The 21,770-nt window shown below is 34.7% G+C and overlaps 1 protein-coding gene across 3 annotated transcripts in view; it reads left to right on the plus strand.

The window, feature by feature from the left end:
- CDH12 (cadherin 12) overlaps positions 1 to 21,770 on the plus strand; it is a 935,429-nt gene that overhangs the window by 846,019 nt on the left and 67,640 nt on the right. For all 3 annotated transcript variants that reach the window (XM_070519843.1, XM_070519842.1, XM_014827976.3), the window contains one exon: positions 5,810 to 5,977. In XM_070519843.1, the coding sequence (XP_070375944.1) occupies positions 5,810 to 5,977 (168 nt within the window). The remainder of the gene's footprint in view (positions 1 to 5,809; positions 5,978 to 21,770) is intronic.

Consider the following 21,770-nt stretch of genomic DNA (forward strand, 5'->3'; position numbering starts at 1 on the left):
GCTGGGTGCTAGATATAGACTGATGGAGGCAGGAGAAACTTCCTTAGGCAAGAACTCCTGAGGAAATGACTTCCAAATCCTAAAGAATGGTTAAGGCATGTTATCAGTAAGAAGTTGGACCATATGGTCTCTGAATTCCTTCTGATGAAAATAACCTGGTAACTCTTCTTGTCTCCAAAAGACTTATTGGCAAAAAATTTTTTAAAAACCATATACTTCATCTGTGTAGTGATGGACACATTTTTGTTAATATTCTTTAAGAATGCACTAGCTTTGCAAACAATCCACTTCACATTTTAGTCTATTTTAAGACTGTGATGAAATGAAACTCTAACTTTTCATATGAACTTCTGCAAAGCAGATCTCTCATAACTGTTTTAAACACAATTAGCTGTGAATTGTAAAAAGAAACTTACGTTATCGCAGATAAAGTTAAGGTTCCCATCTTTAACTATCATTATTTTACTATCCTGCCATCTATTAGCTATTCCCAACAGATTTGTGCATTAATGCTTCCTTCAAATCATTTTAAAAGTTTAACCACGACATGGCCAACACTAGAGTCTGTGATCTACTAAAAGAGATCATTTTCAGGTGAGAAAATAACCTTTAACTAAGTTGGGTTTTTTTTCATAATACATTAGTTATACACACAGTATTCACATAGGTCTAAACTAACAACTCCATCTTACTCAAAATTACATCTTGAGTATTTTGGTCAATAATATCCAAGATTACTAGTAATATATTAAATCATATTCTGTCTTGAAAGATACATGTTCTTTGCCACATGTTACCTAAACTGTTGTTAGATGTTAATTCATTTATTTCACTAATATTTATTGTGTACCTACTATATTCCTGGCATTACTCTAGAAATAGATATCCTACAGGGAAGAAAAAAATAAAGAAAAAACCCCATCTTCAGGAATATACATTCTGTTTTGGGGAATACGAAACAAACAGAATAAATAAATGAAATATATGGTGTTTTGAATAGCAATAAGGGCTAAGGAGGAAATTATAAAATAGAGAAAAGGCAAATGACATGCTGGGATATGACATATCTGTTGTAGGCAAGATAATGATTTCCCAGAAACGTCCGTGTCCTAGTTCCCGGACCCTGTGAATATGCTATGTAACATCATGATGGGGAATTAAATTTGCAAATGGAATTAAGGTTTGCTAATCACTTGAAGTTGAGGTGGGGAGATTATTCTGCATTATCTGAATGGGCTAAATTTAATTGCATGTGTTCTTATAAGAGGGATGCAGGTGAGTCAGAGCCCAGGAAAGATTTGAAGATGCTATGCTGCTACCTTAGAAGATGAGGGAAGACAGGCAGAAGTCAGAGAGTTTAGGCATCTTCTGGAAGATATAAAGTCTTTAGAAAGGAATTCATCCTGCCAACACCTTGATTTTAGTTCAGCAAGACCCATGTTGGACTTTTAATGTTCAGAATTGTAAGATAATAAGTTTGTGTTATTTTTAGATCAGTAAGTTTGTGGTAATTTCTTACAGAAGCAACAGGAAACTAATTCAGTATAGAATTTTAGATGGAATGACCAACAAAGTCCTATGATGATGACTTTGAGAACAGATATGAAGGAAGTGGAAGAGTCGTTCTTGAGTAAACCTTGGGAAGAACATTTCTGGCAAAGGGAAGAGAGTGTGCAAAGCTCTAGTGAATGAAGGAGGGAGCTAGGGAAGATAAACTCAGGGAGTTAAGTGGGAAGGTGGGGATTGTGTAAGGCATTTACCCGGAGTGACCTGGACAGTCTCTGAGCATTTCAGAGTAGAGGGGCACTGTGACCTGGTTCATACTCTGACCTCACCACCATGGCTGCTCTTTTAAGAACAAACTAGTGGCCTAGGGCTCCTTTGGACTCTAATCTTCAGTGAATGGAAGATAGAGCCATTCATCCACTGTTCATCTATCTTTCTATATCTATCTATCTATCATCTATCTATCTATCTTTCTAATAGTCTCAAAATAATAATGAACATATTTCCAGCTTTCTTGAGATATAAGTGAAATATGACATTGTGTAAGTTTAAAGTATACAACGTGTTAGCCAAAGCCTCTATCACATCACATAATTACCATTTCTTTTCTGTGGTGAGAACTTTTAAGAGCTACTCTCTTAGCAATATTCAAGTGTATAATACAGTAATATTCACTACAATCACCATGCTATACATTAGATCCCCAGAACTTATGTGTCTTATAACTGGAAGTTTGTGCCTTCTGACCAGCATCTCCCCCATTTCCCCAACCCCACATCCCCACTCACACACACATATATACTACATCTTTGTCCAGTCATCTGTTGACTTAGGTTGTTTCCGTACCTTGGCTGTTGTGAATCATGCTGCAATGAACAGGGAGGTGCAGATATCTCTTTGAGATCCTGCTTTCATTTCCTCTGGATATATACCTAGAAGTGGGGCTCCTGGATAATATGGTAGTCCTACTTCTAATTTTTTGAGGAACCTTCATATGGTATTCCATAGTGGCAGTGCTAATATACATTCTCGCCAATAGTGTACAAGGGTTTCCTTATCTCCACATCCTCATCACCATTTGTTATCTCTTGGAATTTTGACGACAGCCGTTCTAATAAGTATGAGATGATATCTCACTGTGGTTTTGATTTGCATTTCCCTAGTAATTAGTGATGTCAACCAACTTTTTCATGTAAGTATTGGCCATGACTTTTTTGGAGAAATGTCTATTTAGTTCTTCTGCCCATTTTTTAATCAGATTGTTTGGTTTTTTATTATTGAGCTGCCTGAGTTCTTTTATATTTTGGGTATTAACCCCTTATAAGAGATACGATTTGCCAATATTTTCTCCCCTTCCATAGGTTGCCTTTTCATTTTGTTGATTGCTTCTTTTGCTGTGCAGCTTTGTAGTTTGATGTAGTCTCATTTGTTGAGTCTCAAGATGCTTCCTCAGAGGGCTGATTTATCTTTGAAAACTACTATGTTACTTCTTCTTTCCCACTCTGTGGTCTTATTTTACATCATCCTTCCCTATAGTGGTAGATATGCTGCAGCCATATCAGCCTCTGGCTGCTTTCTTGTGCGCCTTGAAGAAGCAGTGCTTTCCTGTTTTCCCTCCCTAGGATGCTCTTCCCTGTGTTTTCAGCTCTGCCTCCTCCACTTCTCTGGGATCACAGCTCTAAAGCTTTTCTTCAGAAAGAACCTTCCTGACACCATCTGCAAATGTACTTGATTTCATTTTCTCATAACACTAATCGCCATCTGAAATTATCTTAATTATTTAAGTGCCTCTTTATGGTCTCTTCACCACTCCACATGAACACATATCTATTAAGTGTACATTCTATGAAAGAACCTTGTACAGAGACTCTATAATTTATTATTCCAGATGAAAACAGATGACACCCAATTGGGCAATTTGAAATTAGCTAATAAAAAGACTCTTTGTGAAAGTGCGAGCAGGCTTCAGGGAAGCTATAAGGGATAGGGCAGAATCTGGAGAAGGAATAACAAGTAGCTGTGGTCACCACACTAGGGCTGAAGGAATGAGGGGGGGCCCGGAGACACATGCATGTGTTCAGTGAGGGACTATGGCCGGGGACAGTGTGGCTTATGGGGGATCCACGGCAAGAAAACTCAGCCTCATTCCCCTTATACCATCCAATCTCCTGCCAATTAGCAACCAGAAGCGGGAGAGCAGAGAGAAGTCCAGAAAAGTATACAAAGTGAAAACGGAGGGGCCAATGAAAGAGTATTAACCATTATAACCTCAAACCTAATAGCAGCACCTGCGTGAATATTTTAGTACAAGTGTTGACTGAATTTATTGTCCCATGTCTCAATCATGCAATTCAACACTCAATTCAAGAAATAACTCTGTAAAACCATATCCTTGATTATCACATGTAATGTTTTATGATTTTACAAAATTAGCTGAGATGCACCAAATCTGGGGGGGCTTGCACACATGAGGGTGATTGCAAAGGGAGAATGTAGCCCCTGGCAGATTAGTGTCTCTTGATATATCATTTTAAGTTTATAACTCTCTCAACCATACATGTCCACGTATATTGGCAGAAACAAAATCTGATTATTTTACTCATTCTTGTTTTCACTCTAATTGTCTTGATTAATGTTGGAAAGTTCATCAGGTACAAGACACTCAAATTATAACAGGTTTCAATGTATACTTGCCTATCTACTCTTTTCATCCAATAAATATAATTTATTTAAGAAATATTTCAAATGAATTAAGTTTGTGGAGTATTTATACTATTTTATGAAACATGTGGGGTTTTTTTCTTTTTAGGCTTCAGCTATTATTATACAAGCCTGTCACTGTATCTTTGTATACAAATACTGAAAATAGAGATAGACACATGAACTTAAACCTGAGAACTGAAATATTAGAATGTAGCATTTCCGCTGCTGGTTACATTCTATTGTTGCAGTGCATTAGCCCAGTGCTTTGCAAGTTTTCTCCTTACTCAAGACCGTGCAGTCCATTTTTGCTTATTTGTTTTTAAATGTTAGGCAATTACTAAACAATGGATGAGCATGAAAAAGCAACTTCTTGAAAAGGAGATTTTTCTTCCCAGGCTTTTTCAGTAGACCACAGTATTTGAAGATTTCTCTTATCACATTGAACTTGGTAGTCTGCCTGATTCCCTAGATTCAATTCCAAAAATTCTAGATGGTTAAGTTGATAGTGGAAAGTGCAGATAAAATGAGGATGCATATTCAGTCTACGATTTGGGTGCTATACTTTGTGTTGATGGTTGATATGATCTTTGTTATTTATATATGCTACTTTATTTAAGAAACAACACTATCTAAGACACATGGGTTTAAGACAAATGCTTGGCGATCTCTTCCTAAAACCGTTGACTACAGATTGGAATTTGGTATAAAATTTATTCATAATTGTACTTGCAACAAGTAGAGAAGGTTTTAGTTATTTTACTCTGAATAAATATAAATATAACTTAGCTCTACATTTAGGCGCAAGGGAAGAAAATGAGTCAGATATGTAAATATGCATATGTGCTGTATGATTCAGAACCGTAAATTTAATTATCTATAGATTCATTCATTCATTCATTCAGCCAGTCATTCAACTAGTCAGTTGGTCACCACATTCTTATTGAGTTCATTTTAAATGGCAGGCACTATCCTAGATGCTGGAGTATCTTGGTGACAAGAGAGACAATGTCCTTACAATGGGAAAGCTTAATGAAATCTAAGTGAAAAATTCTGTGGCTAAAATAACTGAGAGGAATCCTGAAAGACAAAATAAAATACACAAAGGAGATATTCCATGTTCTAAAAAAGTGAAGTAATATATTTATCCTAGAATGTAAAGATAATGAAGAGGAAAATGGCATTCTTTAGAAATCTGACACTCAATGTAACCACTTAATTTTTTTAGTACACATATTTTTATCTATATTGTTTAACAATTTCATTCTCTTTTAAAGCTAGGATTATTCTGTGTAAATCATGTCTAACCTGACTGACTTAATGAATGAGGACCATGTTTTAGAGTTGTTACATTGTTCTTTAGCCATATTCCACAATGCTATACAGCATTTCGTTATATGGCTGTTCATTATATGTATAATGTATTTAATTATATTCTAACCATTGGAAATCTGGGGTGTTTCACTTTTTAAAAAACACACAATTTTTGTTAGCATGTCTTTGCTAGTGAATCTAGATAAAATCATTTTCTTGTTGTGGACTATTTTATTTTAGAAAACACAACTTTTGTGATATTTATCTTTTATTATTTTTTTCCCTTAAGGTATTATTAGAACAGCTTTGCCAAACATGGACAGGGAAGTCAAAGAACAATACCAAGTCCTCATCCAAGCCAAGGATATGGGCGGACAACTAGGAGGGCTAGCTGGAACAACAGTAGTCAACATCACCCTCACTGATGTCAATGACAATCCACCTCGGTTCCCCAAAAGTACGTTTTCTCCTGTTCAGTCTAAATTAGTGCAGCTTTAAAAAAAACTGCTTACGTTTCATTGAATGTCATAGGAATTGTAATAATTTTCCAGACACTTGGTCTTTAGGAAGCAGAAGCTAATGGATAAAAATTAAATGACTTCATAATTTTAATTTTCCATTAGAATCATGTACAATGTGACTTTAACAGAAAATAATATAAATTAGTCAATAACTGGACAATGAGTTTTATGCTATTGATTCCTATTAAAGTAAAATATTCACAACAGGTGGAAACCTTGCTGTAATTTCTTATTAATTGAAAAAGTAATATAAATATAAAAATTCCAATGTAATTTAGGACTCATATTTATGACACATATGCCATAATATTATTTGCTATATCATATCATTAGCATAAGACTTCTCTGTCTTGTCTTTAGCGATTATATGTGTTGAATCCTTTTCATATACTTCCGTGTATCAGATGATAATTACAATGACGCTATTTACATTACTTTAGTTTTATTTTATTTTAGTTTCGCAATTGGTGAAAATTGCTACTGCTTCTATGATAATAGAATGATTCACACCTGTATCTTCTCTGTAACTCTGTTTCTTATTGAAAATGAATACTTCTCACTTGTGTTATATCTAGTTTCCTTTTAAGTATTACATTTAACACCAATCAGTACCTGTTCGGTTTCTGGTACATTTTCAAGGATTAGTTTAGCATTCCTAGGACTTACAATACAGAAACTGAACGTTTCTGTCACTGATTATATAAAGAATTTGATTAAATCGCTAGCTACTCATTTGCATCGACAGTTTAAAAAACCAAAACAAAATGATTTTTCTCCTCCAACTTCAGAAGGAGAGTTGAGTTCACTTACTCAAGTGTATAACACTGAGAATGCTTAACTAAGTGGACATTTTATTCCTTTTGCTATATGGTTTTTCATATTTTACTATTTTGTCATTTTTTTCTTAAAATCATCAACCTGTATTTTTCAATGGAAATACTTTTACTCGGTGAGCAGAAAGTCTGATGGCCAAAAGTTATGAGTGGTGATTCGAAATAATCATACTTTAGCAAATGGAAATTATGTGACAATTGGCTAGTATACAATATGTTATGATTAATAACAGAGTCTTAGAGCAACACTTTCCCCTACTTTGCTATTAAGGGAAACAGAAAAAATATAAATAAATATTCAAAAGGAGAAAGAAATAATGCATTTGATTCTCTAGCATATGGCATTAGTAGAGAATATGTTCCCAACTCAAAAAGCACTAATTTTTTTTTTTGTGCTACTTATGTGTGGCAAGTTGTAATAGCCAATTGAGGAGGATAGTTTGGGAAATGACTCTGCTTTTATATAAAAGATAGCATTGTAAACTTGGTTGCTGTTTTCGGTTTTACGTGTATAAAATATGTTCAGTCTAAAGTACAGGAAAGAGCAGGAATATTCCTAGATAGTGTCAATATTCTTATTCACAAGGATGATAGGGAGATGTTTCAGATGAGGAATATAAAATTCAGCCAGTGGAATCATACAGCCCTGTGTGTATGGATGAAGGATGGTTCGTAAAAATTTGGACAGGGATGCAGACAAGTAGACTGGAGTACAGGAAAATAAATGCATCTCAATGGGAGAGAAACTAGAGTATGCTTAGGAAAGCAAGATGGTGTGCTCCAGGGACACTGAAACAGGAAGATCACTTCTAGAGTCTACGTAATGAAAAGCGAATCTGGATAAAGCAGTAGGCTTGTTTGGAGTTTATTCAAGCTTGAATCCATAGATCTAAGGGTAATTAGATGAAACCCTCTAGATAAGCTTGTGGGGGACTTGTGTACTGGAACTTTTAGAGCATTTACATGCTGTGTCAAGAACTTTATCATTATCTTATTTTATTTTCACAACAACATACTGAAATCTCTGTTTTCCACATTTTACTATTAAGAAAACTGAGGCTCAGAGAGATTAAATAACTTGCTTAGAAAGATTAAATAACTCACCCAAGGTCAACAAAATTAAGTGACAGAGGTTTTTTTTCTTTTGCTCTGAAGATCAAATTCCTTAATTTTAACATAATATGCAAGTGAAAAGTTATTCTTTTCTTTTACCTGCCACTCTAAAGCCATATTTTTTTAGAACACATCTGCAATAAAAGTCACGTGACATATGTTGAATTGTGACTATAAACAGAGAAATGAGAGAACAGAAGAAATATACCAAGTAGCATATTTGAGCTATAGTCTGAAACTATAATAGGTGAGAGAGATTTTTGAATCGTGAGAAAAAAGAGGGTTTTCACATTTTGCATGAATAAAAAATTAATCCCCTTGAAATTTTACATGCCTTCATGTCAAGCCCTTTTTACTGTACTGTCATTTTGAATTACACCCTTCAGAGGAAAAGACGGAATACATTTATAAACAGAACAGCCGTCTCTTTAGAAGCTGACGCTCTTTTGGCAGGAATATTTCTCATGTTGGGCAATTAAACTGCAAATATGACATAAAATTACAAACTAAAATAATAGCCGTTTGAATGTAAAAGTCAAAAAAATATATTTCATACATAAATAAGTTAAAAGAGAATTCCCCATAACTAACTGTCTTTGTTCATGCCTGTTAAGCAATTATGTTGAACAAAAAAGTCTTCCTTCCTGAGCTACATTTTTCATTGCTTAAAAATGCAGGAGATAATTTCCTAACATTCACTACTCATTTTTTTTGGCTTTGTGTGTGTACATATGCATATGAGACATTGTTAAGTACACATGTCCATCCATTTCCTTTTATAAATCTGTTAGAGATGAAAAGAAAATTGAATGCCATACACATTTGTATCATGAAAGTCTAAATAGTTTGCTGTTTCAATGTCGCAAAATAGATGATTCCTGAGATATCAGAACTTCCTGCCAATCTGATATGATGATGGTGACAATGATATTGACTAACAAATTACTATGTGTCAGGCACTATGCAAAGTGATTTACGTATATATTCACACTTAACTCTCACAATGACTATATAGTATTTGCTCAATTTTACAAATAAAATGGCAAAGCTATATTATTAAGGAAGATTCAGTAATTTGTCCAAGCTCACACAGCCACCAGATGAGAGAACCAAGACTAATCTTACACGGGGACTTCAGAACTCTAACCTTTTATCAATCTCCTTGAAAGACAATCTGCCTTTGATGCCTGTGTTTGGCCCAAAAGGTAACCCAGATAATCGAGAAAACTGTCCACAACTGCAGGTAGTAATACAGTTTTGGAAATGGAAATAATGCCTGGCATGGTAAAAGAGCTCTACCTGAAGTCACATAAAGGCAAAATATTTTCTTTGAAAAATCTGTTCCATATAGTTATAAAGCTACCATCTCCTATAATCATGGATATCTGTAGAGGATCTCCATCTGTGAAGTAAGCTACAGAAAAATGCTGATGGTTTCCATTACTTGAATTTTAAATGAAAAAAAACACCTAACAAGCTGATCTAAATTACACAGTATGAGATCAAATCAATTAAGTGATGTGGTTAATTAACATTAGGAAAAATATTCGTACTTCTCTCACTTGGTCTCTTTCTTCTATATAATAATTTTGTAATGAATAAGAAAATGACAAGTGAAATAAAGTACATCATACACAAATTTGCATGAAAAGAGATAACTTATAGGAAGAGTAAAAAATTACTTATTTCTCTTTTCTTTCTTTATCAATATAATGGGAGAGTAAGAGAACAGTTGACATGGTAAATAAATTCAAGTGTAGAAAATTTCTTAATCATAAACAAAACAATATTTTAAAGTATGTTTTAATCAAATACCTACCAAATATGTTTATAAGACTATTTCTAGCAATAGGAATGCTGATTCAGTTACAAGTCAATCATACACTATTTGCGTGATAAAATTATTATATAAAAGATATAATCATATCCACGTTATATTTGTTAACTTAACAAATAAAACACTTGTAAATGTTATGCTTCAACTCACGAAAAAAGTCTATTGTCTTGAAATTAATATAAAAATAAGCTAAGTAAAATTAAAGCATTAAATGCATCAACCAAAATGTCTACTGCACAATGAGCAATATTTGATCTTTTACTTTACGCAAATGAGACCACCGATCCATGCATAAAAAATGTATATATGCATCTATATAGTCTTTCTTCTGTTGCACATTCATGACATAGAAAGAATACAGGAAGCTTAGATTAATTGTTGAATTATTAATTAAATAAATGTTGATATCTGTACATTTATTTAGTGGAAAATATTGATGTGTTTAAAATATATTTCCTCTTTTCATTATGTCATTTCTGTCATTATTTTCTCGTAATCTTAGTTAAGATTGGCTCTTTTACTCTCTTGAAATTTACAACATATCATTTATTTAAAGAAATATTCTTTACAATATATAATTTTTACAGATTTTTATTAGAATCAACATGAACTCAATTATATCCAGGTGGAGCCACAAAGTCTATCTTTGTTTACCATTTAGCATCGTTATACCTGGAAAATTGTAAGCTTCTATACTGAAATTTTCATGGTAAAACCATGTAATAAGTCACTCTGAATACAGAACTAAAGGCTGATTGAATTTTAACAGTTACTGGGATCCAGCCATAGAATATGTACCCTCACATTCTTTCAGATGTTCAATGTTTGATGGTCATGGGGATGACTGAGATTGACCATTAAAGATACAGATTCCGTGATTTAAGTTTATGTACACATATCACAACTTTGCATAGATTTTTATAGAGCTAAAGTCATAGTCTCAAAATCATTAAATAATATGATAGGAAAAAATATTCCCTGAACCTTGAGTGCAGAAGGCAATCTGCTACCCAGGATGTGCCTGAATATGTAAATATGGTGAGTATGGCTTCAGTTTTCTTCCCAATCTCCTTCTGTTACTGTGAGGGAGTGAATACTATATAACTCTCACTTCCCAACTCACTTAGAGACTCTGGCTACTGGCCTACTTGCTACCTAAATCCTTCCTACTTCCTGGTTCCTATCAACTACCTGCAGGAGTAGTGCAAACATAACCAAAAACACCCCCAGCATATTCCTAAATGATTCCTCTAAGGATGAAGCAAAGGCTGAATTTCTGCTCTTATCATTATCTCCAATACGTTATCTCAGGTGAAGGGATGGAAAAGAGAATATGGTGGCTATCACTATCAGAGTAATTCCAGAAATTACTCTGAAAGAAATCCCAGAGGAAACTTGGCTAACATAACGGGTCTTATGTGAAATCCACTACTATTTAGATGAGGATTCCTACTTCAGCTTCATTCAGATATTTGAGCTTGGGAGGGTAGTGTGGGCCAATTTGGTCTCCAAAGTTATCAGTACAAAACATATTTAATATAGAAGTTTTAACTACAGATGCAAGTTAAGGCTTTCCTTAATTGGTAGAGGTTTAAAATAGTAATAAAATTACTAATGTAGTAATGTGTTGAAATAAAGTCATATTTATTTATATTTCTCAAATTTAGTACTGGTGCTTATTTAGCATCAACTTTGGTACACATGTTAATTCCCACAATTCAATTTTTACTATTATTTAAGTAATTTGAGATAGAGAGCATTTTTCTAGCATCCTTGGACAACAGCCTTACCTAGGCTAGGGATTATACGGGCTTGCTTGTTTCTCAGAAGTCTCCAGAGAGAGAATGTAATTTTCAGAGCCAGTGTTTTATGTGCTATTCATATGTTAACCCAGATTATGTAGATACTACATGTTAATATATGACCTTTTAGATCAGTACCTCTCAAAGATATGAAGGAATAAGAAAAAAATTAGACAAGTAGACTTTTGATATTGTATGTATGATATATGACAATTATATATATTATACATATTTATATATATTATATACACATATTTACATATATATACATATTTATATATATTATATACACATATTTACATATATTATATATACATACACTCCTCATTTGTGGGAAACATTTAATAAGCATAAAAAATGAATTGTAAATCTAAGAGATTTAAAAAAAGTTAAAGAAAGAGCTTATATTCAGTTATTAGCTCGGTCTCATATCGGTTGCAGGCATGAGTCATCAGTTTTGAACACTCTATTCCTATTCTTGAAAAATAAGCCAGGGCACATTATAAGACTAGCTTTTTACTAAATGGAATAAACGCTTCTGGTTTAATTCCCAAATGGGTCTTTGTCTACTTCAATAGAAACGAATAAGAAATAACTATTTCCTGAAGACAAGGCAGGCAAATAATAATCTGCGTCATATTCGCAAGTTGTTCTTCCAGTGGTTCTCAAATTGTGTTTGTCTTAGGAGTCCCTTGGGATCCTGTGCCCCGGGTGATGGAAGTTCTGTTTCAATTGACATAGCTTGGATCCAGAAGTCTGAATTTTAAATAAGTGTTCTGGTAGATCCTGACATAGGGAGCTTGCAGGGAAAATTTGGAAATCACTGGGTTATTGTGATGAAGCAGCAAGTGTTTGTTCTCTGAGAAGGCATTCTCATTATTCACTAAATAGAGGTAATGAGTTAATTATCGTGTCTCATGAGAATTATTTTTATTCATGCAAAATCCTATTCCTACAGATATATTTGGATGGAGAGTGAGTATGAAAATTTACTCATTTTAAACTAAGTCTTTTGAAAAGCATTTTTTTAATTAAACACTCACATACAGTCATATGTCTTGTTTAAAGTCTTCCAAAGAGCTTGCAAATGTCAGATACTGATGCTTTGAGTCTAAAACTGAACTGAAGCCAATTTCAATGCAAGCTCAGTGAAAACTCTGAGATTCACTCATGAGAAGGGAATAGCGAGTTTCACTAGACTCTATGTAGGCAGACGTAAGCAAACAAAAAACATAATTTTAAAATCATTTCTCATTGCTATGATTGTCACATTAATAATACATTGTGTTTTGCTAATGAGAGCACGAATCTTTTTAAATAATGCTGAAACCTTTTGACGACTCACTTGGTCATTTTCCATATCTGGCAAAGGGCAAAGATTGTGGCCTGGTTGCTCTAAGGCCTCCTTACCCAATTTGCAGAAGAACTGAGCTTATGAGCTACAACATCTATGGGTCTTTAGGAAATCTGACTCTTAGTTTTAAATTATTTTCATGAACCACATTAAACAAAGTTTTAAACTGAAGTGATATTAAAAATATGTGCTTAAGCTTACCAACATAACCAACAATAATAATAGTGTCTAAAGATTATAGGCCCTACAAATATTTAAAATATTTGTTAATATTAATCTGTGTACTTTCCAGCTCAGATATGATGCATTTTGAAAAATTAAAATGTAGGTGGCTTGAATGTGTTGGCATTGTATAATCCACAACTCAAATGTGAGAATTTACCTATAATATAATAAAACTTATAGGTTCCTAAACAGACAAATAACTTAATACATAAGAAAATCTAAATGCGAGAGTTTCCTCATCCACAGCTTCTAGTTTTCCTGCCAAAATAGGAGAAAAATATCTCTTGTAACAACTTCCTGTCAATCAGAGCAAGGAAGTAGATACCAGTAACAGAACTGAACTGACTTAAGTAATAATAAAACCTCTAGGCCTCTGGCTGCAATCCATACATACCTCTTTTTCACTTATTCACTCTTCAAGTTCACAAGTTCTCAGTCTACTTTTCTGCGTTTGCCTGCTAGAACTGAATTAGCCAGGTCCAAGCTTTTCCCTAGGTGGTCCACTTGCCACTTCTCTTTACAGAGCATGGTGATGATAACAGTGAGAAGAGCAGGTAACATTTGTTGCACCTGTACTACGTAAAGGCACCATTAAAGCTGGATATTAACTTCTCTAATCCTTATGAGTAGGTTTTGTTTATTTATACAACTTTTAAACGAGGAAATTGAAAGTAAAAGAGATAGTAAGGGATGGGAGCAGATACTATGTAGTTACATGTGTGATCCTGCAGAACATAATGGGGTAACTCGTTAAAGCTGTGATTTTTAAATATTCATGTTTATGAAAATATAGATTACTGCTTCTTCTAACACCAGAATTGAGCCATTTGGTAGGAGGAGGAGCCCTGAATGGAAACGTGGGGCATTCAACCCACTGCTCCACTAATCAAAGCTGAGAAGTCATTCTCTTCAAGTGTCTGTGGGTATTCTTGTGTTTGTAAAGTGATTTGTAGAACAGAGAGAGCCTCGGCTTTGGGGAAGGTACTGATGGAAAGCTCAGCTCTACCATTTAGTCTCTGGGGCCTGAGTAAGCTAAACAAACTCGCACTGTCTCATGTTTTTACACCATCAGATTAAGATAGTAAATAGGGTGACCACATATCCTGGTTTCCTAGATAGTTCCAGTTTACACTTGTGGTCCCAAATTAATTACTAGTAGTGATTCCTTTTACTCTCAAAGGTGGCTCTGTTTGGATAATAAGTTATATAGCTGTCTTAATAATAATATACTGTGCTTCTGGGAGACTTAAGTAAAATAATACAATTGAAGTATCTAGCCGTCAAAGTGTTTACTTTTCTCTTCTCCCCACTTCCACGTTTTCCTCCCTCCCTCCTTTCAACCTCATCCCCGTATCTCCTTTGTATCTCTCCACCTAGTGTGTTATATTCCCTTCTTATATTATTCCTTTGTCACTTCTGCTTTTGCTTTAACAGAATTCCCAATTAACATACAACCAAACATAAATTGAATAGAGAAATAGCTCAAGAAATAGCTCATGCCTACATTCATAGCTGGTCTTACCAACAGAAAAAAAAAATCAAAATCTTAGGATAGATTATGTACATTTTACGAACATGGAAAAATCAGTTTCAAAACTTGTAACGCCAAAAAAATTCTTGAGAGGGGAATACAAAATAATTCTAACACCAAAACAATATTGTCTCTAACCTTGGCCATTTACAACAACTGTATTGATTTAAATTTCAATATTCTGATTTCATTTTACTTTGGCCTGGATAAAAGACTCTTGTAAGATTAAGCTAATCTATGAAGTCCTATTTGCTTGATGTGACATTAATAGCCAAATAAAAATTCCTGCAATTTTTATATAATCAAATATATATATATATTTATTGACACTTGTTCTTGATTCTTAAGAGAGATGAATTGATTAATACATAGTTACTTTTCACAGCCAATAATGCACTCCATAAGACAAATATCTAGATATATAAATATATTATAACCACAATAAAATTCCAAAATAGGACTATGATCAGAATAACTATTGGCATAAATAGGATATGGTAATTAGATCTAACAGGGATTATTAGGAAAATATTTATGAAGAACACAGCATTTGGGAAGAAATGTGCAATAAGAATTTAACAGATTGAAAAAAAGATGTTGATTACAGACTGCCATAATCCTGAAATATAAACTTATATTTAAATATGTACTTGTGCTTTTGAGTAGAGGGGCAATATCATACATAAATATGTTAAAAACATAACTTTAATAACTTGGTAAAGACTGAAATAGAGAGTAGATATGGAGCAAAGCCAAGGCAATTGTTTGGAATAGAGAAGTGGAGTCAGAATTGAGAGATGTTTCAGTAGCAGAACGGAAAGGACTTTGCAATCTATTGGATCCAGAGGTAAGTAAGATAAAGAGCATGTGAAGAAGTGATTTAAACAGGAAGATGGGTTCTCTGTTAATATGCTGAAATTTGAGTGGAGGTGAGAGCAGAGGGTTGGAAATCCAAGGATCCTCAAAAAGAAGTCAGGGTCGAAGCAGTATTTCTAAGAGACAAACAGAGGTGATAAATGAGGTCTGAGACATGGATAAAATTAATCAGATTAAAGAAGACACAACTCTCTTTAAATTTTGTGTATGAGGAAATACAGGAAGGGGAATGAACAGAGATACGAAGAGAACCTTAAATATAACCACCTCAAACCTTTAATACATAGATTTCTAACGGCGGCAAATTTTAATCATAGATTAGAAAATTGTGAAAGCTCTTAAATTCACTGTTTATTTCACGTGATTTAAGTTTCTCTTTTTCATATTTGCCTTGTTACTGGTCTTAACGTTTATATAGGCAAGGAAATTGGAGTTCTAAAGTATTTTTTGGGGCTGGCCTGGGGATGCAGCAGTTAACTTTGCATGTTCTGTTTCCACGGCCCGGGGTTCACTAGTTTGGATCCCGGGTCTGGACCTACACACCGCTTGGCAAGCCATGCTGTGGCAGGCATCCCACATATAAAGTAGAGGAAGATGGACACGGATGCTAGCTCAGGGCCAGTCTTCCTCAGCAAAAAGAAGAGGGTTAGTGACAGATGTTAGCTCAGGGCTAATCTTCCTCAAAAAAATAAATAAATAAATAAAGTATACCTTTATGAGAACTAAACCAAATTTAAGCCATAATAAAAACCATGGAAACAAAACATTTGATACATAAGAAATTTGTTTTATTAAAAGATATCAAACACAAAAAATTATATCATTAATGAGTAATGTTTCATTGATCACTAGTTTTATTGAGGTAAATATAAAAAAGACTACATTACTTTTTTGGTAATGCATAGGAGATACAAATTTTTAACCTCTTCCCTCAAGCAGCCCAGTGTATAATGGGGAGACTCTTAAGTTAATGGGCAATCATACTAATTAAAATCAGATGATAGAGAAATGCACACAATGACATGTAAATGTATAAGGACACCCAAATCATTACAGAGGAGATCTGAGTGGATTTTGGAGAAAATAACATCCACTTTGATTTCTGAAACCTGTAGCAAGACTTAGTCAGTGGGAGAGCAAATGTGTATTGAAATATTTAGGTCATTGCAAAAATGTGGTATATTATTTAAAGGATTGCATGCATAGAATTGTGAAAAGTGGAAGCCCAAAGACAAGAAAAATTTTCATCAAGAAATGGCTTTAAGTTGCCCTGCAAGAATGGGAAATAGAATTTATATAGAGAGAGATGAGGAGTGGTAGGCAAGTGAAACATTTTAAGCATAAGCAACAAAATAGAAAAGGCACAGAGAGTATTCAAATTATATAATACAGACGACAGAAAATTTCAACCATTGTGTATATACATGATACATGAATATATGATGAATATTCAGAAATAAAATTTGTAGATCAATGAATTGAATGCTACCAAAAGAATTAGTTTGGGCTAAAAGAAACCAAAATATTAAGTGGGAAGAGACTGTTACTAAATTTCACTTTCCAGACTACTCTCATAATGTTTCAGAAAAAATCTGCTGAAACTCTAAGCTTTGGGTAAATAAATATTCCCAGGTGAATTTGAATTCCAAACATTTTTCAGGAGCTTAGTTTACAAGGTGTCAAATTTATTTATAATTTATAATAAGACTTCTAGTGTTGCATATTTTCATGAAATTATTGGGCAATATCACTGAGAACTATCTACCTACCGTATTTTGTTAGATACATGGACAAAGACCAAAGAAAGGTTTCCATATTTAATGGAGGTTTTAAGGAATATTAATGTACTCCATAAAATAGGTAAACAATGGAAAGTTATTGATGCACTGGAAAGGTGAACTCTTGCCAAGATCTCCATCACATTTACTATTATGTAATGGGATAGTGGTTATATAAATCACATATTTTAAGCATACATATTTTTGAGAATCAGAAACACTTTATTCTGGCATTCGTTAATTAATGCAAGTGGGTTGTGTTCCATAGCTCATTTGGAATTGGTTTGGTTGGAATTTCCAACGCAATCTCTTGAAAAAATATATGCTATAAAAAGCAATTATTTTTCAAGGAAATACAGGTATGTGTTTATTGAACCTTCAAGTTAGTAGAACTATAGTATTCAACATAACAATCTGTACTTGAAAGCTGGTAGCTACGTAATAAGGAAAGGAGAATTGGAAGGATAGAAAGAGATGTAATAAATTTTCCTTCCCTTCTTGGGTGCAGATGTAGAAGTCATTTTAATTTTAAAGCCACATCCCCTTCCCAGAACTCTTACATGCTCTTTTCTGTATAGCTACATTGATTTTGTTCTCTAAGCACTGAAAAGAGAAATTTTTCCCAAATCTAGGCAACCCACTCAATCCACCCTTAGTTGGAATTTGCATTCATCAAGCGTAGCTGAAATTAGAATGTTGAATTATTTGCATTTTAAAGGAGCTTATTTTTTGACCCAATATTGTCTCCATTTGAATGACATTCAGGCAGTAAAACCAAGGAAGTGAAATGAGCAGACCAAATGAGGGACTGTAGTTTAAATCAGAGATGCCACTTCATTGGATCATCTCACTGCCTGTAAGTAACTAGTTATATGCACCATTTCCTTATCTTCAGACTGGTAGAGTGATGTCCTGGAGCTGGCTCTATCAGATCCTCAGAAACAATTGTGCACATGTCCTTCCAACTCTGTGTTCAGTGATGTCACGTTGGCTTGAAATCAGCCACGGTGGAAATTTTTACACCACAGAAAATTGACATACATTAAAAATCAGGACTTACATCTGTTCTCCCTCCTTCCTTTGATCTGATCATTAAATATTTGGTAGGACATTACTCACTGAGAATTATAATAATAGTATCTATATGACAGTCTTAATGTGAAGATAAAATTAGTTAATAATGGGAAAGTGCTTAGAAACATGCCTGGGAAATATAAAGCACTGTACCAATAGTTGCTAATAATATATAATATAATATATATATAATAACATTTATCTATTCTACTTAAGAGTAATCTCTATTTCAAAAGTTCTTTCTTTCTTTCATGTTGACACTCATAGATTTTCTATAAGTTCATATATTTTCTCACATCAGTCTTCTCCATAACAAAAGAAATAGATTCTACCTGAGAAAGATAGAAATGACCCCTTCTATCCTTGCAGCGCAGCATGAAGAAGAGATTGCAAATGGAGAGAGTGAGGAGAGGAGACAGGAAAACCAGGTAGCAAATACCCGTAGTGATACAGACAAGGAGTGTGAGTCATTGACTCTGTGATGGTGGTGCCGATGGTAATTGTGAAAAACGGCAATGTGTGGTTAGATCTGAATGAATTGAGGAGGTGAAAAATCAACAATACTAATGAATTTGCTGTGGAGACTGGGATTTTAGTTTTTGGAACTGGTGAGATGGTAATACTACTGCTGAGACAGTGGATATTAGAAGTCTTCTTCTAGGGGCATGGCAAGTCAGTAAACTCAGTTTTGAATATGTCAAGGCTGAGATAGCTTAGAGATATATAAGTGAAGTTTTGGAATAAGATAATGTTTTACCAAGTATGAATGAGACTCAAAATACATATATATACTGGAGTTGAAATATAAAGAATGTTTAGCATAAAGATAGTAAATGAAGTCAAACGGGTAGATGAAATTACCTGGGATGAGAAAAACCTGGATAAACACAGCCAGAAACAATGGTTCTTAACCGTGATTGCAAAGTACTACAGGAGGAATTTAATCAATTCTTTTGTTCAGGTCTAAACTCAGAACAATTAAATTGGAATCTCTTAGGTGCCCCCTAGGCTTCAGCCTTTCTGTTTTTTTTTAACTTTTCATATGATGCCAGTATGTAGTCAACTTTGGGAATCACTTGTCTAGATCCTCTTTGAAAATGCCAACAAAGGAAGCTAAGAAGGAACAAGCTATGAGGTGGGAGAAAACTAGAACTGTAGAGTGTCACAGATGTTAAGGAGAAATGTGCTTCAGGAAAGCAGAAGAACAAAAGTGTTGAATGCTGCTGAGACGTCGTCACTTGATTTAGTGACACAGATGTCATGGAAATCTCAGGGGAAACTGTTTTGATAGAATGCTGGGTTCAGAAACCAGGTTAAAGCTGCTTCTGGAGTGATTGTTAGGTAGGCACGGGTGACAGTGACTGTCTTTGAGAAGTTTGGTTAGGAGAGAAAGAGAAAATTAAGGAGTTAGCTGGAATCAGATTTTGGCATAAGGGAAAATTTTTGTAATATGATCAAATATGAGCAGTTTTTCTCCTCTTGGGAATATCTCATTTAAGAAAAAATATTGAATGCAGAGAAGATAGACTCTTTAATAAACAGTACAATATGTACAAATTGCTGGAGTTTAGAAAGAGGAAACAGAAGGATACCTCAATTGAAACTTGAGAGAAGCAGGAGGAAGTCTTACAGATATAACAATAGGTTCATATGAAGTTTCTATTGGAAGTTAAGATGCAATGGATACCGCATAGCCAAGGAGGATCCCAGAACACAATTCAGAATTCACAATAGGAATGTCAGGATGTATTTAAGACTCTTGAAGTCCTCAATCCCAGCAAGGCTATTTGTACCCTTTTTAATTACTTTTATAGAGAGTGTGGAATGGACGGAGAATTTTGCAGGGGGGATTTATTTGGAGAAAGCCCTGCTGAGTCCCCATCTAATAAAAGTAAGGGTAGGGATGCCCTTCTTTCTCATCTCAGGTCTGGTAAAGGGAGCTTTCCCTTCAACAAGGACCAACAATAAAGTCCAATATACTTTCCCAGAAAATAGGAGAAATGCATGGACGGGTGCCTGCCTCATGCTTAAGATACTGAAAACGTCTTTGGAAAGAGCAGAGACAGATGCACAAGGCTTTGTTTGGAAAAGTAATTCCAAGATAACAGGAGGAGGGGTTAGGAATGTGTAAGCAGAAGGGAAAAATATTCCAGAGTAGCTTTAAGTCCTACCAAAGAGATTTTCCTCCTAGGGAGAATCTGTGTGTGGAATGGATCATTTGGAGATCCAGAGACTATGGGGAATGTTGCATCAAAGCAGGGGCAAAGTCTTTATCATAGAGTGTGTAGTTGGAGAGGCTTCCAAGAGTCTCCCAAAAGTGCCACTGGGAGAGTCACTCTCTGAGAGGCAAAAACTATCAATTCAAGTAAAAACAGCCCAATCCTCTGGCTTTGCTGCCTCCTAAGGTGAGGTGAAAACATCCCTGGCAAGTGAATGGCGAGACAGAGGCAAGCCTGCCAAACCATCCATACGCTAAATGAAGTCCCATCTGCTGTTGGCCCAGGTTGACTTGAGGCGGGCTGGCAGACAGAAGTCTTACTTTGCATAAGGAGCAAAGTACTAATTAATATGATGCGTTGGGAATTTCTAATTTCCAAATCTAGATGTTGGGAATTAAAGTGAACGAAAGACTGTCTATTATTTAAAGATAAGGAGAAACATCATTGGTTCACCATAGTCTTCATGCAAGAAAAGACAAAGCTTATCCTCACTGAATAAAGTCTAAAGGAGCTGAGAGAGACAAAGAAAAACACTTTTTATTTTATTTTTTTGCTGCAGAAAATTCATCCTGAGCTAACATTGGCTGCCAATCTTCCTTTTTATTTATTTTTTTATTTATTTTTTTATGAGAGCCACCACCACAGCATGGCCACTGACAGAAAAGTGGTGTAGGTCTGTTCCCAGGAACCAAACCTGGGCTGCTCAAGTGGAGCACACCAAACTTAACCCTTAGGCCACCAGGACTGGCCTTGAAAAAAGCCATGTTTTTATTACATCTTGCATGTTGTGGTTTTCCAAGCTAATAGTAACACTGATGCGGGATTGTTTGAAGGTTCAGAAGCTGAGCAATCTCCTATGTAATGAGTTTGTTCTTTCTGTGACATACAAGACAAGGTCAGCAACTGAGAAAGGAAGTAGTAAAAATGGTAGAGGAGAGGTGTGTGGAGAGTAGATCAGCTTAAAAGAGAAGTCATGGAGGACGGAAACCTTTGCAAGTTTGTATCCTTTGCAACCAATCTTGAAGGTGCATTTGAGGTTAATGATCAAAATTTATAGTGATTCCTAGCTGCATCTCTTTGAATTTCC

Source organism: Equus asinus, chromosome 10 (assembly GCF_041296235.1).
Source record: "Equus asinus isolate D_3611 breed Donkey chromosome 10, EquAss-T2T_v2, whole genome shotgun sequence".
Taxonomy (NCBI): domain Eukaryota; kingdom Metazoa; phylum Chordata; class Mammalia; order Perissodactyla; family Equidae; genus Equus; species Equus asinus.